A 27681-nucleotide genomic window follows, 5' to 3' on the forward strand; every position below is an offset into this window, starting at 1 on the left:
TATACTCCGCATTTTACACAAATTCAATACCACCCCACCCACCCCTTTTTTTTAAAGAAGGAAATCACACCCACAAAATGGATTCGAGAAATAATGAACTGATTCAAAGGCAGTCTATTCAATGGGATGTACGTCTTATAGACCAGTCTATTCAATGGTATGTACGTTTTATAGACTGCCTTATATAATTTGACTTGATAAATTGGTTTATAGTGACTAACTGTAATGTTACTTGTCTCTGTATCATGTCTATGTGACCAACTCAATGGCATATACTTCTAATAGACTGTGTTATGTAATGTGATATGATACATCTAATAGACTACCTTATAAAGTTTGACATGATACATAGTTTGGAGTGACTTACTTCAATGTTACTTGTGTCTGTATGTACATCTCATTGACTGTATTATGTCATGTGATATGATACATCTAATAGACTACCTTATATAGTGTGACATGATACATAGTTTGAAGTGACTTACTTTAATGTTACTTGTGTCTGTATCATGTCTATGTGACCAACTCAATGGCATATACTTCTAATAGACTGTGTTATGTAATGTGATATGATACATCTAATAGACTACCTTATAAAGTTTGACATGATACATAGTTTGGAGTGACTTACTTCAATGTTACTTGTGTCTGTATGTACATCTCATTGACTGTATTATGTCATGTGATATGATACATCTAATAGACTACCTTATATAGTGTGACATGATACATAGTTTGAAGTGACTTACTTTAATGTTACTTGTGTCTGTATCATGTCTATGTGACCTACTCAATGACATGTACATCTAATAGACTGCATTATGTAATATGATATGATACATCTAATAGACTACCTTATATAATTTGACATGATACATAGTTTGTCGTGACTTACTTCTATATTCCTTGTGTCGTTTAATGTAATCTGTAGTTCCGCTCTACTTCTCCCCCTCCTCCCCCCCCCCCCACCACCACCAAAACAAAACTTCACTTCAATTCAAAGTTCACATCTTTTAAAACAAGATATTTTTTAATCAAATCAAAGTTACATGTAATAATCAATATCTTACCCAATGATGACACACGTATTTTTTGTCAGATTATTAAAAAATCTGGCCTGTAATAATGCATATGAAACCTGCAGTTAGGTGTACCTGAATGTGTGCAGACTTTGTCGGGCTGACATCGAGAACCCAACAATAGAAGTGACACCTGATTGGTTGGTTTACTGTATAGTCTGTGTCACACCCTGAATTGTTGTACTTTATATCTTTTTACATGTGTTTGACATAAGATGAATGTGAAGAAGTAAAGTATTAAACAAATATTAAAATATTATCTCTCTCTCTCGCTCTCTACCCCTCTCTCTTTCTCTCTCTCTCTCTCTCTTTTTCTCTCTCTCTTTCTCTCTCTCTCTTTCTCTCTCTCTCTCCATTTCAATAAACTTTCTTTTTTTAGAAGAAAGAAGTATCGTTCCAGCAGAAATATCAAGTATAAATTCACACAAGTTGTACACCGATCATGGCATGTATCAGATTCCAATCTAATATATTTCAAAATTCAGTTTAAATTGTTGATTGTTTGCCCAGCAATGTTTAAATTAAAAATATAATTCATGCAGTTTATTAGCAATTCTCACCGAATCACGCTCGAGTTCTCACCCCCCCCCCCCTGCATCATGTTTTAAATGTTGATACAGCCGAGTGGCTGTCCTACATATTACAAGGTGTTTTGATTTAATACGACACCTGTTTTCCTGTGATGACGCGAATAATTGGAATGCCAGACTGTAAGCTGATAGGCGTGTGTGAGGATGAAAGGATTTTTGAATTTAAAATTAAAATTAAGCTGTCTGTTAAAAAAGGTTAAATAAAGTAAATTTTAAAATCTTTTTGGATGAATTTGTTTTTAAAAAATCATCATTTGAAAGATGCTTTATATGATTGTTAAGTGTGACTAGAATTTTCCATGGATTTAAAAGATATTAAAGAATAATGATTATTATGTCAATTATTGTTTTATTAAAGAAATCAAGACTTGATTATACAAAAAGCGATGTCGGCCCATTATTGACCCATTTAGATAAAATTATTTGTGGTTTGACGAACCTATTGATACTTATGTTTAGGAATTTTTTTCATTGCACAAATTAACCAAAAGCAACACATTTCTGAGTACATGGACTTAAAAAATAGTTGTTTTCACAGGGCGAAAAACAATCTTTAAGCAAGTCCTTAAAGGTGGCTTAAAGGTGGCGTAAAGGTGGCTTAAAGGAGATACAATCTTTAAGCCACCTTTAAGTCACCTTTAAGCTGAGCTTATAGGTCCTTAATGTCCAAACTTCTTTAAGTCACCTTTAAGACATCTTTAAGCTACCTTTAAGCATCTTTAAGTGGCATTTACGCTCCCTTTAAGTTGTCTTTAAACCATCTTTAAGTTCCCTTTAAGTCAGGTTTGATCAAACTGAACAATAAAAACATGTATTAAATGCAAAAGCTCTTTTATAGGGAGGGGAGGGGGTGATCCGAGTGATGATATAATTTCCAAGGAAGGGGAGGGGATGTTCCAGGCGGTTTTATTTTTCGTGCCATTAAACACATATCGTTATCATTAACACCGCTCCGATGGACACAGATTGCCGTTATAAAATTCTTTATATTTTTTTTTTTCAAAATTATTCAAAATTATTGTAGGGGTGAGTGCAGTCTCTGTATCGAAATTCGTGTATGAAATTATATTTAATTATGTTTGTTTCCTATTATAAATTAATCGGTGAAATATAAATCTCTCTATCTCTTTCTCTCTCTCTCTCGCTCTGTCTCTCTTTCTTAGTTCATCCGGTTATTAAACAAAATAAAGATAATGAACCAAAACTGCATGATTTGATTTAATAATCGGTTGAAGGTATGTATTTTTTTCAATTTTAATTATTTCTAGGTCTAATTCTAGATCTGCTAGATACATGTTAAAGACGAAAATACTCTCAACTGCCTTTGTTATATCGGGCAGGATATTACTGCTTTGTTTGTCTAGACATAGTTTTGTTCGTTTGTGTATATCTAATTAGAGTCTATTGTTTGTCCAACTTAAGAAAACCCCCGGAACTAACACAGAATATACAAGATATACACAACAGGTGTGTCGTGTGCCCAGGTGCAAGTCAGTGTTTCTAAAGGCGTTGAATCTTAGTATGTACGTGTATACGATAGTTCTAGTGAATAAAAGATTATTTACATTTGTAATTCATTTTCAAAGAATTATTTCCCAACTCTGTGATTTAAAAATGTTACGTCTACAAATTAAAGCTACATGTATGTAAGAGTAAAATCTAGAGGCTAATTAATTCATGTACCGGTGATCATAAATAGGGGTTAATTGTTAAAATATAAGTATAAGAGTAAATGTGTCACATACCCGGCCTGGTACATCATACAATTGTATGTACAAGTATATGTATACATTATTTGCAATTGCCACATGCAGTAAATACGTCATCCGTTATTGGTAATATTGTTTGTTATAGAATTGATAGTCTAAAAATCATGTATACAAGTAAATGTTTAAACATACTGGAACGGCGCCGTGATCATGAAAACCGGGAAAATTGCGTAGAACTAATACCCTAATAGTTTCAATGCATTTAATAAAAGAAATGATTTCATCTTCTTCCTTGCATTTCATTTAGCTGTGAATAGGATGAACGTTTCTCTACTCGGTTTAAATTCATTTACTAAATAAGCCTAACGGTTTCCATTATGGTATAATATTTTTTTTTTCACTGAAGACCAAGTTCCGTATTTCATTCTAAATATATGCATGCATGTAATTTTTAAATTAGATATGATTGATTGTTACAATTTGAATGGAAGTCAAAATCTTTCCAAGTAAAAATACACATTGAATACAATGATTCAATATCCACTGATATATAGAATATAAAAACCTTCCTATCTATGTAAGTAGCCGTGGCGCAGAGGAAGCGAGGTGATGCTCGTAAACGAAGGGTCCTGGGTTCAATCCTCGTCTTGGGCGTTTTGATTATTTTTTTTTTCATTTTATTTTCTAGAACAAAAACCGTTTTTAATACCTTTTCTATCAATATCAAATAGTTAATACATTTTGTTGGTAAATTAAGCACAATATTGAATTAAAAGATTTTTTAATGGCTTAAAGATGGCTTAAAGATGGCTTAAAGGTAGTTTAAAGATAGCTTAAAGAAGTTTGGACATTAAGGACCTATAAGTTGTCCTTAAAGGTGACTTAAAGGTGGCTTAAAGATGGTCTTTAAGCTGCCTTTAAGCCATCTTTACGCTTTCTTTAAGCCATCTTTAAGCAACACATATAGCTTAAAGGTAGCGTAAAGATCGTCTTTAAGCTACCTTTAAACATCTTTAAGCTATCTTTAAGGAGAACTTAAAGATGGTCATTCATCCTGTGTTTAGTATACTGCACGATTGCCTTCAATACAGTGCCTTGTCAATTTGCTAACTGATAGCTATAACATTGAGATCACACACTTATATACCCACAAGTACAGGATAACATTTCTTAATGCTACTTAAATATTTCAAGCAGTACCCATGATAAGAATGGAGAGAAAAATAATTGAATGTAGTTAATTAGTATTTTATTTTAGATTAAAGTCCATTCTTTGGTGATTCATGCTGGATATGAAGCTAGTGACACTGAAGAAAATACATAACCCGCATTAATCATAAAACATATTAATGAATGAAGGTAAGTATATGCCATTTGAACGCCATTTTTTGTGATGTTGAAAGCCAAACCCAAATTTTGTCAGCATGACTAAGTACATAAAAAAGAATTCGATAAAAAATGTTACAAATGAACAACGGCGATTTACCTATGCGCATCCATAAACGATTAACGTTTAAGGTACTTTTGTGCATGTGCGCGGGAATAATAATTCAGAGGAGCAGCATGCAGGATGAGGTAATAAGACAGGTTTGTTTACAGTTGTTTGGGGTTTTTGTGCTGTTAACAGAAAAAAATATCATATATTTTCATCTGCATTTTATGAGGATGGGTGCGTATCGGTGTCGATGACAACTAATGAGAGCTCTTTTGCAATAAATCATTATTTTCATGCATTTGACAACATATATAATTATAAAATAGCAAGTCAAAATTATCCCTTCTGGGGTCACTTGACTCAAAACAGATACAATTTATAAATTTTTTAAAAAGGTTTTTGTATAATAACCTTTACAAGTTTTATCATAATCAGACAATGAATATCATACCATGCATATAATTTTTTTTCCTTTATGAGTAAATATATCTTATTTAAAAAAGAAAACACACCGCTGTGTGACCCACCCGTCTTTAGCATGAACCCGGCAAGCTCATAATTAAGGTGGAATAACACATCATCACAAAAATGGCTGACAGTGATCGAAACGACATTTCGTTTTATTAAAAGGATTTTATGGACTTTTTCCAGCTGTTTTATTCCACTTTAAGCACGACGTCTCTAACACGTTCCCACCGCTATATGTGTTCTTCAATATATACTCTAATTTTACAACGTTCTCTGTCAAACTGTTTCTTTCTTTTCTCTTTGGACGCGTTATTTCACTGCCCACAGACAAACCACGTTTTTGCGTCGACATCTTGTGTACGTTCTAAAATTAGCTTGTCACATCACGTGCTTTTGAATATTTCAAAATTGTCGTTTACCGACCGAATGAATTCATTAGAATCTATATTCAATACTTTTAAATGCGTTTGACTTAAACTGTATAATTTACAGAAAGTGTATAAAATGTGTTGCTTAATAGATTTCAAACGGCATTTATACCTTTAATAATTCTCATCATAGAAAGCCAAGGGTGTTGTAAGGTGTCTGGATTTTGCCCTCTGGGTAGTTTACTCTTTAATAAATATGAACGCAATTCCATTATTTCAAGCTACGGGTTTTGTGTCTGTTTTATTTCCACAAACAGGACATAGAATGGACACTAAAATTGTTTCTTGCAAAGATGAGGAATTCTGTTAAAAGTAAAATGGAAATAGAGAGAACAAAAGTGAGTCTCTGCTATCTGTCAGTGACCGTGTTATTTGTACCAACTTAAAATATTAGCTTGTTGCATTAAATGTAGGATAAAGAGCCGATTTTTGCATGTTGGGTGAATATGATGCACTTTAATCACTGCATCATTTAAATATCTACGGTATATCCCAGAACTCCTGATCTTTGAGCTGTGGACGTTTTCGGCGCCGACAATGACAAACTCTTCCTTCACCCTATAAATATCGACACCCTGGGGGCTGGGGGGGGGGGGGGTCGGAAAGCCCTGTCTCTAGCACATATTTTTAAATCAGACATTTTTCACATATAGAAAAATATTCTTTTTTAATGGAAATGGCCACCCCTTCTACACTATTTATTTAGGGAATTATGGAAACAATTATAGGGGAACATAAATAAGAATACCGGGTTTTAGGATTCTGAAGATTGGCACAAAGTATTAACATGTTGTTGTGTACCTGTTTTTGATTACCCTTGATCATATTAACTGCACAGTCAAAACCTGCAGTCAAATTATTTACCTCTTCAGCTATGTACTCAACCCCCCCCTCTCTCTCTCTCTCTCTTTCTTTCTCTCTTCCTGTCTATCTTTTTTTCGCTATTTCGTTCTTTCCGCCTCCGTCTATGTTTCTGTCTGTCTGTATCTCTCTCTACCGCTCTTTCTCTTTCTCCTCTTAACCTTCACAATGTTGGTGACGAAAGACCCCTTATTTTACTTATACTTTAAACTTTTTTAACATGTTCTCTCTTATCATTTATTTACTTCTTCTTAGGTGTACCTGACTGGCTGTTATCGATTTGGATCCTTAAAGGCAGTTGTTTATTTAAAATTCGAGGACGCCGTCAACATCTTAGTTAGCTGCTCAGGACAAAACTTTGACCAGGCAGCATTACTGTTTCCTTTATGAAAGGTGTTACCATGTCAACCAGTCACTTAACGTTAATCATTCACTACGCATCTCAATCTTGCATAACTTGCTCTTGTAAACGCGGCTGACCTTATACATAAGGCTGTGTGTACATCACATTACATTGATTTAATTGACACCGTATACTTAAGCATTGGGTCATTATTTTTTGAAAGATATAGTCTCATAATCTCATTACTCATAACTGCAGCGGTGTGTGCATGCAAATTGAATAACGCGCGCTAGCGCGTTATGAAAATTTATATGCACACACCGCTGCAGTTATGAGACTATATCTTTCAAAAACTAATGATCTAATGCTTTTATTTACATTTTTTAAAACTTCTTTCCTTGTCTGCAAATGTGTTTTTTAGGTCAAAATTACTGTATTATCCTATGGGTAAGTTCAAATTAATGGAAGAGCCACCGAACAGCCACAAGCGTGAACTTTGATTCTCGAATGTGACGTTGCATTTTACAGCGTTCAGTGTTTGTGACGTCATAATAAAACTAGTCATTTTAACCTTTGAGTACCCTGTGTGTGTTACAGTTTATAACTGCAGTATCTTTTTACACACTTTACATGCAAAAAATATTTGGAATGTAAATATATTGTTTTGAATACACTTGTGATGAGTCGCCGTGGTCAATTCCAAAATATGAAAACAGGCAATTGCAGACACACGGAACAACTTGCAGTGGCATCAATGATTTCTCTGCATGACAAAAAGGTCAAGGTCAAAGGTCAAGGTTATTCAAAAGTGAAAACAAATTTAACCAGTAACATGTTTGCCGTGAACGTTTCTTTCTTAGCTATTGGAGAAGTTGTAACCCCCCTAAAAGTGACACTAAGATATAAACTTGACCTTTTGATCTTGATCTACTCTACCAATATTGTAATGAAGGAGAAAACAACAGGTTTGAAATCGCCCTTTTCCTGTTCTCTACTTCCAGTTTATGCCACAATTACTGAATTTCATGTTTACACTCTTGTGCCAAAGATCAGAATAAAGTAAATTAGTTTACGACATTCTATATTAAGCTTTGCTAAGCTCAAAATACATAAAATAGTTGCAACTTCGATTTCTCTCCCCCCCAAAAAAAAATATATATATGAGGGACGTTTCAGTTTAACTTCTCTCCAGGTACATGCAAAAATCAAATAAGATTTAATTGTACTTCCGTATCAAAGATGAATGTCCCAATCATTATCATCTTCGTTAATTTTTTTTTTTATTTATGCATGCATGATAACGGATATCCTAAAATATTTCGACAAAACATAAGCAACAATTGTATGTCTCTGCTTAGTCGAAGGACCTTACTACCATCTGTGGGAAGTTTTATTGTATCAAAATTTTATTAAAACATTTTAATTTTTATTTAAAAAAGGCAAATACTTCCGTTATATTTGTAACTGATCTGTCATTACTGTGTTTAACCTCCAATAAGTATAAACAGTTTTATAAGATAATACCACATTACATACATGCATTATCACCCCATATAATTGTTCATTAACAAATATACTCCACATTTTACACAATTTCAATAACATCCCCCACCCCCTTTTTTTAAAACACGCACAAAACGAATTCGAAAAATAATGAATTGATTATATAATTTGACATGGTATATAGTTTGGAGTGACTTACTTTAATGTTACTTGTGTCTGTATCATGTCTATGTGACCTACTCAATGACATGTACATCTAATAGACTGCATTATGTAATCTGATATGATCCATCTAATCAACTACCTTATATAATTTGACATGATACATAGTTTGTCTTGACTTACTTCTATATTCCTTGTGTCGTTTAATGAAATCTCTAGTTCCGCTCTACTTCTCGGAAGCTATGGATGGTAGTTTTTCCCCTTAACATCCGATTTAGCACGCTAAAATTAGAACTCTTTAGTCTATAAGGAATAAAAAGAGAAACTGGAATACTGGAACATAAAGAAAATTAGTTAACAAACGACAAGTTCTCTCATATACTTAACGCTATTTGTTTTATCCCCACTGTCATAGCCACCCACCCCCCCCCCCCCCCCCACTCCCCACCACCACCTTAAACAAAACTTCACATCAATCTTTTAAAACAGGAAATTCTTAAATGAAATCAAAGTTACCTATAAAAATCAATATCTTACCCAATGATGACAAACGTATTTTTCGTATGATTATTAAAATATCAGGTCTGTAATAATTCATGTAAGACCTGCAGTCAGGTGTACCTGAATGTATGCAGACCTTGTATGACTGACATCCCACACCCAACAATAGAAGTGTCACCTGATTGGTTGGTTTGCTGTATAGTCTCTGTCACACCCTGAATTGGTGTACTGTATATCTTTTTACATGTGTTTGACATAAGATGAATGTGAAGAAGTGAAATATTAAACACATATTAAAACATTCTCTCTCTCTCTCTCTCTTTCTCTCTCTCTCTCTCTCTCTCTCTTCATCTCCATTTAAAAAAACTTTTTTTTAGAAGAAACTAGTATCGTTCCAGCAGAGAAATCGTGTATAAATTCACTCCAGCTGTACACCGAGTTTGGAATGCATCATATTCCACATTCAATATATTTTAAAGTTCAGTTTAAATTGTTCATTGTTTATCCAGCAATGTATGATTTAAGAGCTTAACTCATGCTTAACTCATGCAGTTTATTAGCAATTTTTACTGAATCACGCTCGAGTTCTCACCCCCCCCCCCCCACCCGCATCATTTTTTAAATGTTAATACACCCGATCGGTTGCCCTACATACTAGAAGGTGTTTTGATGTAATCCGAAACCTGTTTTCCTACAATGACGCAAATAATTAGAATGCCAGACCGTAAGTTAATAGGCGTGTGTAAGGATGAAAGTATTTTTTAATTTAAAATCAAAATTAAGCTGTCTGGTAAAAGAGGTTAAATATATTAACTTTGTTTATCTTTTTTTTTATTCGTTTTGAATAATCATCTTTTGAAAAATGGTTTATATGATTGTTAGGCCTTAGGTGTGGTCAGCATTTTCCATGGACTTAAAAGATACTAAAGAATAATGATTAAATATATCCATTTATATTTTATTTTATTAAATAAATCAATACTTGATTATACAATCTTATGCATGTTCTTATAAATTATTAAAATTAAATTACACATATTACATATATCACATATTAACCAAAAGCAACACATATATTAACTTGAAAACTAGTTTTTTTTAGTATACTGCACGATTGTCTTCAATTCGGTGCATTGACAATTTGCTAACTGATAGCCATGACATTGAAATCATGCACTAATATACCCACAAGTACATTTTGACATTTCCTAATGCTACTCAAATATTTAAAGCGGTACCCATGAAAAGTATGGAGAGAAAAATAATTGTATGTAATAAGTATTTTATATTAGATTGAAATCTATTCTTTGGTGAATCTTGGAGGATTTGAATGTAGTGACACTGCAGAAAATACATAGCCCACATTAATCATAAAATATATGAATGAATTGATCGTAATGATAAAATTAATTTAACTACTATGAAAATTTGAGTCTTAAACACCCTGATTATTTTGTGCAGTCCGTGAATTTTCTTGGGTTCCTAAATGTCTTGACCGATCGACCACTAGTTTAAAAAGTGAATCGTGTAGATTTCAGTCCCGTGAGATTTGTTATAGCTGTCAATTATAAGTAATTTCCGTAAAAAGTATTGGGAATCATACTTAAATAACTTAAATTTAATACATTTATTGACGCCAGTCTGATCTCAGACACAATTCACACGCTTTGATAAGCACAGTTGTATGGTAAAGAATAATTGGTGTCATATTTTTAGGCTAAACAGCTGTTTCTATAGCAAGTGTGATCTGATGAGGTTTGTGTGTAATAATGCTTAATGCCCGACAGTGGATGTACACTTAGTAGTGTGGCGTCCAACAAGTTAATTTGATTTGAACATATTTTATTGCATTATGTATTGCAATGGGATTTGTCACAAGTATTTAAAACTTAATCCGCCCTCTTTAATCTAAGTTAAGTTTGAATTAAGTTGTGTGTTCTTATCTGATGCTAGTCAAGTGGGAAAATCGTTATAAACTGATTTATATGTATCAAAGAAAATGTTTTTAGAAGAAAATGATTTTGTTACACCTGTCCTTTAAATTTAATACATTAATCGACGCCAGTATGATCTCAGACACAATTCGCACGCTCTGATTAGCACACGTGTATGGTAAAGAACAACTTGTGTCTCATATTTAGGCTAAACAGCTGTTTCTATAGCAAGTGTGATCTGATGAGATTTTTTGGCATAACTATGCTTTCTGCCTGAAAGTGGGTCTACATTTTTTTAGTAGTCTTGCATCCAACAAGTTAATTTATCTCTATCTTTCTATATTTCTCTTTTCTGTTTGCCTTTATATCTGTTTTTCTCTCTCACTTTCTGTGGTTTTTGTCTTTATATTTATTTCTCTCTCTCTATATATATCCGAAAAATATATACTGATCCACTTAACCCTTTAGCGCCCAAAAACGTCTTTTGACGCCTTTCGGTAGTTACTAATTATAAAATGCTGGCGTTTTGTTAATAACTCGTCTATAGCAAAACCGTTTGTATTTTCTAAATGTTTTTATTATTATCATTTTTTGTGCGACGTCTAGAAATTACCGAAAACCTGGAGTGCATATCGCATTTTCGTACAGAAATCTTAAAACCTCGCTCTTGGTCGACTGAATCTGCCCTAGCTTCCATCGGTCGTACTTTTGTTTTAAAATCACCATGGAGGAAAATGTTAATCAACATTTAAAAGCTTGAAATTGTTGCTACATTTGTCTCTACAAGCATTTCGACAAAAAACAATTGTTAAGGTGATATTTGTTTATGAGAGTTTTGGTGTTTTCTGGTTGAGATAAACACGGTGTATAAACTATATATGCATCTTGAATACAACGCAAATTAAACCATTAAGTTTCATTTTTGTAAGTTTTAAATTTTTTATAAAAAAAATAAAATATCTAATTTAAAATTCTGTAACAAATTTATAATAATTTACTAAGAGTCAGACCGTGCCTGCGAGTACAAAGCGCAACACTATTCCATGACGAACACTTGTATCAAGTTAAGTGTTTTTCCTAAATAAAAGCAAAAGGTAAAAAACGTTCTGGATCTTCGTATAATGTAAAATTAAACAAAGACGACCTTCATGATGTGGAAATAGCGGAGTTTGGAGTAGATCAAGGCCCATGCAATACTCTTGATCCCAAAGAGCACGTGTACCGGTACTTCCAGCTAATGCTGCCATCAGCCATATTCGGGAAAATAACAGAGGAAACCATCAAAAAGGCAGCACAGACGGCGGATGCAAAGCAAATGCAGATGTTTGGAATGATAATAAACCAGTGAGATTTTGTTAATCTTTGTGTATACTGTACCGGTATATTTTGGATCATTTTTAACACAATTGTCTGAAACAGGTTTCTTTTTCTTGATATGAAAACCTGGAAAACCTGGAATAAATAGTTATATGACATGAATGCATGCTTTTTCAGGTACGTGTATTGTCCACTACATCAAACCCACTTACTAATATCTATACAGCAATCAGACCCAGGAGGGATGGTGTTCTGGTTGTTCTTCAGCGTCCTCCTCCAATACAATATTACCAGCAGAACTACTCTGGAGTGGACCGCTCCCAACAGTACAGATCAAAGAAATCGGTGGAAGACCCTGAAAAAAATTCTGGAAATAATTTATGAATTTCATATTCAAAATCTGTATTATTCCTTCTGTGGTTGAACACTCCGGGCACATCAAAGCCTACTTGGCTCTATTCCTTGAAAGAATTCTCTCTGGATATTGCACAATGCTTGATCGGGGAAGTCGTAAAAGATTACAAAAAGTTCAGCCACATGGTCCTTTAGTTTCCAGGGCAAGTATTTCAAGACGCATGAATGTTAAACTTGATGGAAAAAAAGAGACGATGCAGATGGTGCAGTTCTCAAGTTCGAAGACATGAAGCTATATTTGGGTGTAATGTTTGCAATATCTACTTGTGTAGATTTGCCTGTTTTCAAATGTACCACATTCACAATCAGCTACCTCACGATTAGTTGTACATGCATTAGGTTTACATGAGTCTGCATGTGGAATCACTGTTTTGTATCTTCTGTGTAAACACTATATGTACATGTAATTAACAAGAACTTGAATGTGTATTCATACATTTATTATTAATTTCATTGATATATATTGTGTTCGTATTCATTTGTACCAAACATTTCAATGTGTTTGTTTACATTGTGTTTTTAGTAATTTATTCAGTAACCATGACAAATAAAATTTATGTTTTGAAGATCCCTCACTGCAGACTTTTTTTTTATAAAAATAATTTTTCTTGGATAATTTTACACTAACATTGTTACTTATTGCTTAACTGTTCACAATTCAGTATGCATGTGTATGTGTGATTACCATTTTTTGTTATTATTTATTGTATACGGGGTGTTTTTTTTTGCCCCATCGTAATTCTTCACTTGCAAACAGTTTTGCTCCAACTTTAATGCGCGCTGACATAAATGTGCTCATAAAGAGATAATTTCAAATATTGGAATTCGCCCAGTTTTAAATTTGCCTGTTGACGACGAAGACGAAAAAAAGGGGGGGGGGTTAAAATGGGAAATATTTCTCTGCATACAGAAATGAGAGTAAAATCTTTAGACCGAAACACTTTGTGCATCAGTGTACTAAATAAGAATACAAATAAAAACTATGTAAATTGTTGACGCAGTAATATATGCAATTTACATGTTTGTCAATGATAATGTCTCTATGACTGTCACGTGTTACATTTATTTTTCTAAAAAGTAAACATCGAAATTTGTACTTTATAGCTTATTTATTAACCATGACACATATTACTTATTGCAAAATTCTTTAATTTCAAACAGATTGTTGTTTTTCATTTAAAATTAAACCGATACTAAAATGCACTCTTAGTAAACTCAAGAATAACATCCCACCCCTGCAAAGACAGATTCTAAAAGTCGTCTTGTAAAATAAAACTCCAACAGTTTCTCTTAAGAAGGATAAAGACAAGATGCAATTAAAGATTTTTTTTTGTCAATGACCTTGAACTTTACGAAATGACAGTAAGTCAATGTCATGTCACATTGTGTGGTCATAAGAAATCTTTGTGTGAAGTATGAACAACCATAACAAAGATATGCACCTGACATAAATTTTGAACTTATTTTGTAAGTAACCGTATACTGTACGAAATGACCTTGAGTCAAAAGTAATGTCATTTATTTTGGTCATAACAATCTTGATGTGAAGTTTGAACTTCCAGTGATTCTCATTAGTAAAGTTATGCACCTGCCACCAATTATGAACTTATGTAAGTGACCTTGGACTGTTAACTGATTTTCGCTGGGAACAATGCATCATGTCTAGATTCAGTGAAGAAGCCAAATCTCAAATACTACAATGAATACTCCCAGGTCTGCCAACAAGGGGTAAGTTTGTTATTACAATGATTTCTCCAAAAGCCAGTTTTAAAAATCAATTTTACAGAATTTGAGTGAAAAATCACAAAAAGCAATCACCAAAGTTATAATTTTCAGAAGTCGTTAGCTGTATGCTTTTGCAATCAAATGAAAGGAAGCTACTAACACTAATAATATTATTATGATAATATTAATGGTTTCTTTTCAGTTTTGCACAGGCTCCTTGTGTCTGAAGGTCGGAACACCAGAAGATGGGATATCTCCAGGTGATTGGGAGGAATGCTTTGTTACACTGCATGGTGATCTGACAGTACAACAAATGGAACAGCTGTGTTATTTAGCCTGTAGTAAGTATTGTTGTCTAATCTATAGTATTACAGACAAATTGTCTGACAGTACAACAAAAGAACAAGCTGTGTTATTTAGCCTGCAGTAAGTATTATAGACAAGTTGTCTAATCTGTAGTATTATAGACAAGTTGTCTAATGTGTAGTAAGTATTATAGACAAATTGTCTGACAGTACAACAAAAGGAGCAGCTGTGTTACTTAGCCTGTAGTAAGTATTATAGACAAGTTGTCTAATCTGTAGTATTATAGACAAGTTGTCTAATATGTAGTATTATATACAAGTTATCTAATCTGTAGTAAGTATTGTAGACATGTTGTCTAATCTGTATTATTATAGACAAGTTGTCTAATCTGTAGTAAGTATTATAGACAAATTATCTAATCTGTAGTATTTTAGACAAAATACTTATTCTAAATATATATCTTGTATAATCAGCAGTCATAAAAGCACTGTAAATAAGTGCAACACTAGCGCGTTGTAAACCGTTTCTTGTGATCGGTAACTAAGCCAGAATTTCCTCAATGTAATTTTAAAAATGATGTTTATTACTTTTAATCCTGATATTACAGTTAGTTGATAAGCTGTTAGTAGTTGATAATTCTGAAATAAAAGTTAAAATTATTATATAAATGTTTGTCTATACAGATCCTGTACAAAACAGTAGTAAGTGGGTCAAAGGGTTGGACTACTACCCCAAATACACAGAAGTACAAAGACTGATTTTATAAATATTGTCATTAGGCTAACACAATCAAGAAACATTTATCTGTGAAAGGTATAAATACAAAATATACTAAATTTTACATTAATGCAAATAAGATAACTTTTTTTAAAACTCTAAAAGACTGTTACATTATTTTCTTTGCCATTTGGCACATAGCTAGTAATTACACAAAAAACTTTAAGGAAAGAACTGCGAACGCTAACGCCCGTTTCCCGCCTACATTTTACATCCAAATATTTCGAAATTTCTGTCAGATATTAAAAAATTAAGTTTTCTAATAAAAAACATAATCAAATCCTAATCAATTAATATAAAAATAAAATTTGTAATCAAATTAATTATCTTTAAACAAAAGTTTTGCTAACGCGGGGCTTTAAAAAAAATTCATTGATATCGGTCACTATGAGTGAGTAAAATATTTTTTAGCGGCCAATATGTGCATAAAAACTTAATAATAACATATTTACGATGCGTATTAAAGTAAAATTTCATTTTAATTCTAATCTGTTAATAATTTTGAGATAATTTACAAAGCAAAATTTTTTTTTTGAAATGTATTTCGGTCTGTAGACATATGTCCCCCCCCCCCCCCCGTGAAACAACAAACCGTTTGGTAAAAATATGCTAAATAACAATAATTAAATCCCCTCAAAAGGAAATTTTGTTTCACGGGGGGGGGGGGGAGATGTTTTAAAAACATTTTCTGTTTTCGGTTATTTTCTGTTATGAAATGAGCTATTTTAACCCAAAATACAAAGTTATATATCTCTTTGTTTGAGTAAATCATTTATATTTAATGAAAATATACATAAATGTTTACATTATAGTAAAAAAAATAACATAGATTAGACAACTTTCAAAAAATTACTTTTAGTTAGGCGGCTAGACAATGCTTGCGTTCGCAGTCCTTTAACATCTTCATTAACAAACTTGTATCACACACTGTGAATAAACTTTTTTCCTTTTCATTATTATACACACATGTTCCCAGTATAAGAAATGATTTTTTTTTTTAAAATTAACTTTTAAAAAATTATATCATTATACCCTAGTTTTTTGTTCAGGGGACTGTACATTTAGCAAGGATAAAAACTCCCACTTAATATCAAAACGTTGCATTTTCCCAATCCATTGGCCCCAGTCACAGTACCAAAAAATGGGTGTGAGAGGCCTTGACAAGTTGGAGTTCATGCTGTAGATCAATCTTGTAAATCAATCTTGTTAAGTTTTGTCTGTTTTGCCATAGTGTGATTAATATGTTGGAGTCTTTCAACAGAAAAGAAGAATGACTCTGATGATACATGCTATGCCACAAACCAGAACCTGGACAGTTCTAATGCCCTGTATGCTCTCCTACAAGATGTCAACCAGCGGAAAAAGTCCAGCGGCGGAATCAAACTGGCAGCCGGTAAGATATTTGTCTGAAACCCCAGGTGAAATATAAATTGTCTCCCGGTAAGAAATACTGTGGAATCGTTAGACTTCCTTGTGGTTCAGTTTTTATGGTATTTGTGAATAGCTGTCACCCACGAATCAGAATTTACATCCTCGACGAAAACTAATTATAAAAGATTTAGTTTTCCTACTGAAACTAAAAACTGATGCATCCACAATACTACATCCCCACAAATAAGACAAACCCACAGTCCCTGAAAATTGGCCTCACAAAATTAAATGATTCCATAGTATGACACACGTATGCAGAAATAAGTTGTGATCACACCCATCCATCTGTATGTCAGTCTGTCTGTTCGTGTCTAAACTTTTCTCATTTTTGACTTCTTCTCAAGAATCACTAGGCCAAATTATACCAAACTTAGTACAAAGCATCCTTCTGGGAAGGGAATTTCAAATTGTTTAAAGAAAGCAAATAAAAGGAGATGCATGAATTGGTTTAAAAAGCTTCTGCTTAAGAACCACTGCAACAGAAATGCCAATATTTACAAAGAAACTTGTACATACTAGTATAGTGAAGACTCTACATTGTAAAATCCTGACCCCCGAACAAATAATGGGGCCTAAGAGGGGTTCAAAGTTTGACATAGAAATATAAAAGGAAGTTGTTTTAAAATCTTCTTCTCAAGAACTATGATGCTACAATTTAAGAGATTACTATGCAAGCATCCTGATATGATAAAGGTTCTAAATTGTTCAAATCGTGGGGTCCCAATAAAAATTTAAAGTGTAACTTAGAAATATATAGGGAAATCGTTGAAAAACTGATATAGAATGATACATCCTCAAATAATGTAGGTTCTTAATTGTTCAAATCGAGACCCTATACCAATACTGGAGTCCCAATAAGGGTTTAAAATTTAACTTAGAAAATGTATAGGCTTAGGGAAAATGTCGAAGAACAGATATAAAACTATACAAAAACTGTTGGTCTGTTGAGATATGTAGCCCATGGGCCTCTTTATCCCACAGTTTCACAACTTATGTGTTGATTTTCTATGATCTAGGTTCCCCCTGTAACAATTACCAAGGTTACTGTGATGTGTTTTCTCGTTGCCGTGGCGTTGATAATGAAGGACCACTACAACGACTGAAGAACTTGATATTTAACGAAAAAACGCTTGCCAATATAAAGAACTGGATTATTGTAAGTCATGCTGAATTATTGTAAGTCATGATGGATTATTGTAAGTCATGCTAGATTATTGTAGGTCATGCTGGATTATTTGTAAGTCATGCTGGATTATTGTAAGACATGCCGGGTTATTGTAAGTCATATTGGGTTATTGTTAGTCATGGTGGATTATTGTAAGTCATGGTGGATTTTTGTAAGTCATGCTGGATTATTGTAAGTTATGTTGGATTAATGTATGGCTTGGTGGGTTATTTTAAGTCATACTGGGTTATTTTAAGTCATACTGGGTTATTTTAAGTCATACTTGATTATTGTAAGTCATGGTGGATTATTGTAAGTCATGCTTGATTATTGTAAGTGAGGGTAGATTATTGTAAGTCATGATGGATTACTGTAAGTCATACTGAGTTATTGTAGGTCATGCTGGGTTATTGTAAGTCAGACTGGATTATTGTAAGTCATACTGACTTATTGAAGGGTAACACTAAAAATAATTGTTTTCCCTTGGACTGAAATGTCACACTTTCATTGGTTTAAATATAGCATGCGATTGCCTCATATATCTTTATGTTTCTTTGATCAGAATTAATATTTGGCAATATAGATGTTATTGACTGACATTTCGCCTTGTCATTTCAACATTTCATATTATTATTAAATATTGATAATTTTGAAAAAGTTTACATGTAAGTAACTAAATTGGACAAGATGTTAGGCAACTTGTATCCATGGGTTTGCGTCAATCATCACTTTTTGTGAATAAATGTGTCACTTGATTGTCCTCGCGGAAAACAAGACACTTATTAGCTTCGCCTCACCACCTATGAGATTGATCAACCCGATATATTTCTGTAGTCAGTCAGTAACAATACTAATAAGTAAAAATGTCTGGCCAATATGAACAAGATCTTGACAATGGTAGGTAACAGTAAAATAAAATTATGTCTAATATCAAAAACTGAGTTATTGTAAGATAAAAAGGTTTATCTTCTGTGTCATATGCAATATAGTGAGAATGATGATGGCTGATCTACTGATAGCAGTGTGATATATGAATATATAAATGTAATGTTGTAGGAATATCGGTGGGCTGTCTTACTGATGACTATAGGTCTTATCCTGTTGGATTCTGTCATGTATCTAACATGTTATACTGTAAATAACTTGTGTTATATATATAATGTAATGTTGTAGGAATATTGGTGGGCCGTCTTACTGATGGCTATAGGCCTTATCCTGTTTATGGGATTCTGTGCTGTATCTAACATGTTATACTGTAAATAACTTGTGTTATATATATAATGTAATGTTGTAGGAATATTGGCGTGCCGTCTTACTGATGGCTATAGGCCTTATCCTGTTTATGAGATTGTTCATCTTGTTCTGTGCTGTATCTAACATGTTATACTGTAAATAACTTGTGTTATATATATAGTGTACTGTTGTAGGAATATTGGTGGGCCGTCTTATTCATGGCTATAGGACTTATCCTGTTTATGGGATTGTTCATCAAGTTCTGTGCCGTGGACACACCCAGCTCAAACCCTAACGCCAAACCAGCCTTGAAATTGACGGACACACTGAGGCGACGACGTCGTCAGCCAGAGCAACAGTACCGGGCACAGGTAGGGTGGTCAATGACCTTGACATAGCTATTTGAGGATAGATAAGGACAAACAGGAGTGGAGTGGTTAATGTCCAAGGTTGTACTTATATTACAGATAAAATCAGATTTTATTATCAAATATAGTGTATCTGGGCTAACGAAATTTGTGCAGTACAACGAATGGTAAAACTATAGTTGTGATCAACCACTGATTAGATTGACAGAGTAATGATGATAGACTGATAATGTCGGACTGTAGTGTAGAATGTTTAGAACCTTACTGCTAGTGTAGGATGTTTAGGACCCTAGTCCTAGTGTAGGAAGTAAAGGACCTTAGTCCTAGTGTAGGAAGTAAAGGACCCTAGACCTAGTGTAGAATGTTTAGAACCTTAGTGCTAGTGTAGGATGTTAAGGACCCTAGTCCTAGTGTAGGAAGTAAAGGACCCTAGTTCTAGTGTAGGATGTTTAGGACCCTAGTCCTAGTGTAGGAAGTAAAGGACCTTAGTCCTAGTGTAGGATGTTTAGGACCTTAGTTCTAGTGTAGGATGTTTAGGACCTTGGTTCTGTAGTAATGAGAGATATATTTGCGGACTCAAGGGTAAGATTGGAGATGATTATTTATTGCATTAATTTTCTTAATGGTCATTAATGGGTAATGAGGTTGATTTGCCTTCCAGTCTCAGTTTCATAAAATGTTATCTTCCTTATATGCTTAACTAACTGTGTAATGCACTAACAATGGTGTTTTTCACTCATAAACTGCTAACACTGTTGTGGATCATACTGCTACTCAATTACTAACAGTCAATATCAAACTAAAACCTTTCTCCTCAATCCGACATCTTGTTCAAGTCTTCATTAAGACTCAAGTTATGGTTTTTGGAGATTTATTAAATAAAACCTTAAATAATTGATGAAAAAAGAATGATTACTATGTAAGAACTAAGTGCTATTAGAGTTACATGTATTTGTAACTTTAATATACTGTACTAGTGGCATAATAAGCTATTTTTTTAAAAATAGTATATTTGTACATATACTTTGCCTTTTTAAGTTTCTAATAAGGGGTTACATTTTAAACTCTTCATACTTTTATGAACTTTTATAATCTTAACTTTTTTTCATAGCTCTTGCTGCCGTTGTTGGCGGCATTATCCTTAATCATTTAACTGTTCCCCAGCATAACTGTTTTCACCAAATCAGCCACAGAATACCTATTCATAGATTTAATGTAGGGAGGCTGTGTTGTCATCAAGTCAACCATTAGATTTTCTTTAAATATTTCAGTATTAAGACAGGCTATCTATTAAGATATTTAATGTCTTTTAACGAGGCTATGTGGTAATCAAGTCAACCATCAATATACTTTTTTTTTCTTCAAATTATTTGTTAATAAATGTATAATTTTTTATACAGTGAGGAAAAAGTTCATAAATTTTAACCTGGAAATTATTATTTGTGTTAGTTTCTATATCTTTATAGTACTTGTTCTAAAATAGATTTAATAAATATAATAGTCTGCTTAAAAGAAGCCACAACAATCCAACAGTCTCGGACCAAGTGTTTTATATAAACCAAACATTTCTATCATTATTTAAGTAATAAGGAATCTTTCGTTGGATATTATGGGGTGATAATTTTGGTCGAGGCGTGATCAAATCCAATAAAGCTTGAAGGGCTTTATGATAGATTTGATCACGCCCAACCGAAATTATCACCCCATGATATTCAAAGAATGATTCCTTATTACTTATATTAACATAATTTTAAGCCAATATTTGAATTTAAATAAGCAAATCCCGCTGGCGTCTCAATTTGGCGTCATTTGAAGTAGTGGGTTATATAGTTCAAAATCGAAACCTAGTGTTATCACAGGCAAGACACTGTAAAATGTAAATATAAAAAAATAAAATTTATCTTTGAAATCAAAGAGGAATTCTATTGCAAAATAATACTGTTTTTTTCTTAGCATCAAATAAATTCTTGAAGGAACCCTAAAGAGCATTAATGTAAATGAAATTCAAAACTATTAATATGGTTGTAATGTTTTGGCAAAAGTTGATTGTAATATCAAATTCTCGTTTTTTACATTAAATGAGACCGATTTGGTTGCGGTTGTTTTTGTGTAATCACCACAATTTCAAAACTCTTCATTTCTTAACCGTAAGTTATTCACACCAACTCTAGTTAATTTCAAAGTTTCAAGAAAATCAGCAGTCTTCTGATTCTTTTTATGAATCAGAATATAAAGGTGCATGAATTAAAGCAAAAAAGAAAATTGTCAATTTCAGCACTACAAAGAAGATTAAGAAAACACTACATAATGTAAATTTTGATATGTGATTAGTAATATCATTTTCTACCTTACTGTAAAATTTACTAAATTCTAACGTCTGGTTTTTAGTGGCGTTCATCTAAGAATATCAAAACACACCAAAGTGTACGTGTGTACTCATTTCATGTTAATCTCTCGTGAAAAGTTTCATGTGAAAGTCATGCAAAGCTACATTCAATTAAATCATTGTTAAATTAACCTTTATCAAATTTCATTGTCTATGAACAAAATAAAAAAAACCAGAGCAAACAATAGACAGAATGTAGAAAGGATTACTAGTATTTTCGCCCAGTGATTTTTAATTTTATTTGTTCTTCTACACTAGTTTCACCCCGTCTGTAATTCGTCCAATCATCACCCCGGCTGTAATTCGTCCAATCATCACGCCGTCTGTAATTCGTCCAATCATCATGCCGTCTGTAATTCGTCCAATCATCACGCCGTCTGTAATTCGTCCAATCATCACGTCGTCTGTAATTCGTCCAATCATCACGCCGTCTGTAATTCGTCCAATCAGAGTTGTGTGATAGGTACTCTTTCTTATTAATACAGTTATTCGAAAGATGTTTTGATTTTGCCCAGTCTTAAAATTCACTCATTGGCAACGAAGATAAAAAAGACGAACATAAAACTTAAGCGTTCATTTCACTTAATACTAGTAACTGAATTTTTAGCAATGAAACACATGATATGACGCTGTCTGTCTGTGTTTTGTAGAACCACGACACTCAATATCCTTTGATAGTTGTAAGTATTTATATCCTGTCTAAGGCAAATCTGTATGTGTGAAAAAACCTGCATATATCCTAGAGCTACACATCAGCGAAATCTCACAGCCAGTCTAAAAACAACACTCCAGACTGGAACCAACTTACATAGCCCATGTCCATAACATCAGAACCATATTTCCCCTGCTTTCTTTCACATGTACTTTAATAGCAAGATGACATCTGAAAAAAGTTCCAACTTATATATGTTCTCACATTCATTTATTACCATTATATGTAAGCAAAAAAGCGTTTTGGTATGAAGTGAAATTAGGCGACTAGCCGTGAGATTTGGTTGATGTCGGCCATTATCTATACAGAAACCTTACCAATTTTGTGTGCTTACAACTGCTGTCGTAGTTTGCACTAGAAAGATAACTTTTTAATGTCTAGTCTAATTGTACTTACTTATTATCTTTTGTAATGAAGAAGTCAGACTTGGTTATTATAAAAAGAACACATGATTTAGGATGAGTATATCATGAGTTGCACCTCAGTCACAACAAATAAAGGCGAGAGAAACAAAATATTAATTAAAACAAATGCAACGCAAAAAGTTCTAAATGATTAGTTTAACATATAGATATGTGTTAATTAGGAATCGTTTTATCCATGTTACTTTTATGTCTCCTTTCCTAGCAACACTCGCTAGCAGCTGGCTAACAGCTCCAAAATGTTTGCACATACCTGCCTTCTTAATTTATATAACGCTTTCTTACACCTCCATAAACTGAATTGGTTTAGAATCATTTCCTTATAAGGAAGGTACACTCATTCACACATAACATTCAGATTTTTCAAACGTACTTGGCGTTCTTTTATTTTGTTTTCATTGAAAACCTGATGTAGATAGTAAAAGTTGTGCCATTGAAGATGTTGAACAAGAAAATGATAGCTGCCATCATGTTTTGATATAGTACCAATCGGTTCTATATACTTTAGATGGATCTCTAACTTCATTGGTTGTATCCTGATCACTTGGTTCTCTATACTTTAGATGGATCTCTTACTTCATTGGTAGTATCGCCTGATGGTTTGTGGCAAATTGTACGTGTTCAGATATTGATGTGGTCACTCCAGATGAAATGGGTTTATATATAAAACTTGTAAAGTTATATCTGGTTATGACCAATCGTTTAGGGATAGAAAGAAGATAAGTGGAAAGAAACTGTATTCCACATGCTATCATGGAACTACACAGACATGGTCATTAAGTAGAATGTTGTTTTCAGTTGGGAAATGTCTTCAAAGGGAACATTCACTGGCAGTGTGTAAGTTCCTGTCATTGGGTTGCATGTTAGAGATGAGTTGTTTACATAATACACTTATTTCAGTAAACCCAATGACCAAGTTACATTAAGTTGTATATATTGAAAACAACCCTAAACGTTACCCTAATATTATAACCAGTGTTTGTACTTAAAGGCATTACTTGATAATAAGATTTGTACACGTCTTCTGTAATTTTGTAATGAACTTCTGTATCAGACGAATTTTACGCTTAGAATTAGACGTAAACTTCAAAACTAAAGCTTCTACAGTTACGTATAGTAAAAAAACTTATTGTTAAAAACTGAATCAAATGCAGAACTGTTTCTTTTTTTTTATAAGGTGAATTTTGCGACATAGTAATGTGTATGTCCTTAATTTACAAGCAACCAAGAGCAACATCAAAGATTTAGGGTAAACGTTTCCACACGCACGCTGCCGCTTCTATACTTTCTTCTTTACCCTTTTCGCCTCTTATACTACGGCATTTATAGTAATGGTGGTGGGTGCAAGATGCATTATGGGTATAACTAGATAACATCACGTGTTGTAGTGGGTTTTGTTTCCAACCAAGTATTTAAGAATAAAGAATATAGGGGAATATTGAATTGAATATGAACAATCTGGGTTTTTTTTAGATTTTTTTTTTGAAAAGTATGTGCGAGTAAACATTAGGAAAATATGTTTATTTTTAATTTATAATTGAAAAGATAAATGTCAGTGATTATTTGAATCTTATATTTTGAATAAATATTAAAGAATTAGTTCGTAATGTAATTTATATTTTGATAAGTGTGTGCGAGAGGGAAATTAGAAGTTGTAATTTATAGCATAACCAATCTACTCTTTCCTTGAAAATAAAACGAACATTGTGATGCAGTTAGTTTAGTGTACTGTGGTTTCATCAATATTCGTTGAATACCAATTTTCGTGGATTTCGTTTTTAAGTTTATCCATGAAATTAAATGTTCATTGAAGTGCAGTTTCTCCTATGAATTTGTATTGAAAGGATCATTGGCCACGAATTTACGTATCCTTGAACATATGACTTTCACTTTATCCACGAAAATTGATACCCTTGAATATTAATGAAACCACAGTATTATACCGTTTCTAAAGATAAGATTCTAAGTTCTGTTTTATTGTATGAAGATGAGATTTTAAGTTGTGTTTTATTCTATAGTATGGTCAATAAATCTGCTTTAAAGCTGATAGTAATTAATAATAATCTTTTTTTTTTGGTTAAACAGTGTTATAAATAAATGTTGGTCAACAAATGGTACATGTAAATGGGCACAGTTTGTCTTTTTAACATATGTTTAACATCTTGTGGTAGTTGCAATTCATAATGAAAACTTGCGTTGCACAAAAAGATCAATGTCATATGCCGAAAAATATTTCTAGAAGTGACGCTTTTGAAATTCGAATGATAATATTATGTGTTTGTACAATAGAAACAGTTTTGTAATCATAACTAAGCAATTTAATTGCATGCATCTACTAACATTTTTTCTTCATTTTATAAAGACTAGTACAATTTGTCACGTTATATGTTTTTACGAATTGTATCTATACTGAGCCTTGTTTTTATTTCTTATTGTAGGGCCCATCGGGACCCCCGCCGCCATACTCAGCACACGGGGGCCCACCACAAGGACACAGGAAGGGAGCAGGGGTTAAAGGCGGGAGATACAATAATTTAGAAATGCGCAAAGTTTGAACCAAATATCATCTAAATTCAATTCATCGTATTTAATGATTTTTTTAACGAATGTACACTAGAAGAACAACATTTCCATATGTGTTTTGAATGATGTAGTCCTTTGGTATTTTTGATAATATTACATTTGTGTTAAAGATACAGATCTATGTTCATTTCTTTATAAATCATTATGCAAACAGAATTCCTATTTTCGAGAACAATATGAAGGGGTATAGAGGTTTCAATTGCCAATTGTTTTTATGTTAAATTAATTGTCTTCTGTATTTCTGTATTTTGGTAGAATGATATTACATTAAGGCATTTTTATCGTTAATTTTTGGGAGTTTTAGTGCTCATGCATACAGTGTTAGTTATTGTTTACTTTAGTTTTAATCCAATCATGTTATAAAATAAAAGGCTATACTAATCATTGTAATGTAAGCAAATGTACGTTAAAAATGTGATCAGTTGTTTCAATCGAATTAAATATCTTCGTTATTAATTGCGGTAATAGTATAACTATGTTGAGATGATGGCCATATCGAGTTAATGTAAATCATTTATGCCCTTTTCTTATGGATTAAAAATATCACGTTTTTCTATTGTGTGCTATTGAACTGACTGGAGCAGAATTACCGCATCTTGGAATGTGACGTAACAATGGTATCTGTATTCTATTGGTCGTTCTATTTCCTAGCATAATTTGTGAGAAAAGGTTCCAGCTTGTCGTGGACTTTCTCTTATCATCATCTTCCTTTATTAATACATATCTTTGAAAGTGGCTTTTTGCCACTTAATTTGTAAACGTTTGTTCATTATTTTAACTCTGACTGTAAACCATTTTAAGTTGTTATCAGTTTTTTAAATATTTCTTACGTATGTTTGTGTCTTTACTGAGTACAGTATACGTACATTTAAGGAACGTGACAAGTCCCTTACAGAATGCTAGTCACGTTATCATATCCTTGTCAACTTTCAGGATAGCAGCACTGTAGGAGCACCACGAACTGACACAAGTAGAAACTGCAATATATCCTCTATTTTAATTGTATGCTATTCAGAAATACATTTAACCAATTTTGATGATGTACAGGCGATATGTCACTACATTTTTTAACAATTGTTTTCACTTTATTTCCCCCTTTCTATTTATTTTATTTCATCGCAACTGTAGCCTAAAGAAAAGGACTGGAATGTTTTGTTGGTTTTTTGCCTGGGTCGTCAAATGATTCTTCAATCGCCGTAAAAATAATACATGTTTGACCTCCTCTCCCAGAGTTTTAACTGTTTCATATATCCCTATGATGAAAGTCCCAGGACATCTACTTAGTGACTTAATGGTTTAACACATGTTGTCATCTAGCCACCTACAAAACCAAACACCTTATAATGATGCTAGTTATTTATTTTGCTTAGTGCCATTCACAGGACGACTTACCAATATATAAATATTTATTGTGACATGGGAAGTTGCCTATGTTAAAACCAGAAATTATCTGTGTGTTTTAAAAGTCAATGAAATCAGTTATTTTGGATATAAATATGGGTCAGCTTCATTATTCAATAGAGTGGAAACAAAAGGAGAGATTGTAACTTTATGATTCTTTGAAATTTAGTTTAGATCCCAGATTGGGAGTCAATAGATCGCTTTTATATAATTAGCTATTTTCATCAGTTTAGGTTCCCCTCCTGTTAGTTTTTTTTTGCATTGTGAGAATCTCGTGCATTGTTTAAATCGCTTTATTCAATCTTCTATAGATTTTGATTGATCATGGAATGTTACGATTCTTCATTTTAAGGTGGTATGAGACACCTCCATATTGTGACGTACTATAGAAAGAAATGTAAAGGTTCATACTTTTATCAACAGTAATA

At 33.0% G+C, this 27681-nt stretch overlaps 2 protein-coding genes and 1 pseudogene across 3 annotated transcripts in view; 2 read left to right on the top strand and 1 right to left on the bottom strand.

The window, feature by feature from the left end:
* The window catches only part of LOC128171382 (uncharacterized), a 194975-nt gene that overhangs the window by 129790 nt on the left and 37504 nt on the right, over positions 1–27681 (bottom strand). The window lies entirely within an intron of this gene.
* LOC128171902 (uncharacterized) lies at positions 9794–13068 on the top strand (annotated as a pseudogene).
* On the top strand, positions 14101–27241 carry LOC128171903 (disintegrin and metalloproteinase domain-containing protein 10 homolog). Its single transcript, XM_052837672.1, has 6 exons — positions 14101–14106; positions 14672–14810; positions 16814–16945; positions 18000–18139; positions 19576–19752; positions 25708–27241. The coding sequence occupies exons 1-6, from the start codon at positions 14101–14103 to the stop codon at positions 25822–25824; spliced, it is 711 nt and encodes a 236-aa protein (XP_052693632.1). The 3' UTR covers positions 25825–27241.

This window comes from Crassostrea angulata, chromosome 2 (assembly GCF_025612915.1).
Source record: "Crassostrea angulata isolate pt1a10 chromosome 2, ASM2561291v2, whole genome shotgun sequence".
In the NCBI taxonomy this organism is placed as follows: domain Eukaryota; kingdom Metazoa; phylum Mollusca; class Bivalvia; order Ostreida; family Ostreidae; genus Magallana; species Magallana angulata.

Bases quoted from the DNA above. Each gene is read 5' to 3' on its own strand.
- LOC128171903 (XM_052837672.1), top strand. The intron at 14,811-16,813 runs GTAAGTATTGTT...GTCTTTCAACAG, and splicing joins GCTGTGTTATTTAGCCTGTA to AAAAGAAGAATGACTCTGAT. The intron at 19,753-25,707 runs GTAGGGTGGTCA...TTCTTATTGTAG, and splicing joins AGCAACAGTACCGGGCACAG to GGCCCATCGGGACCCCCGCC.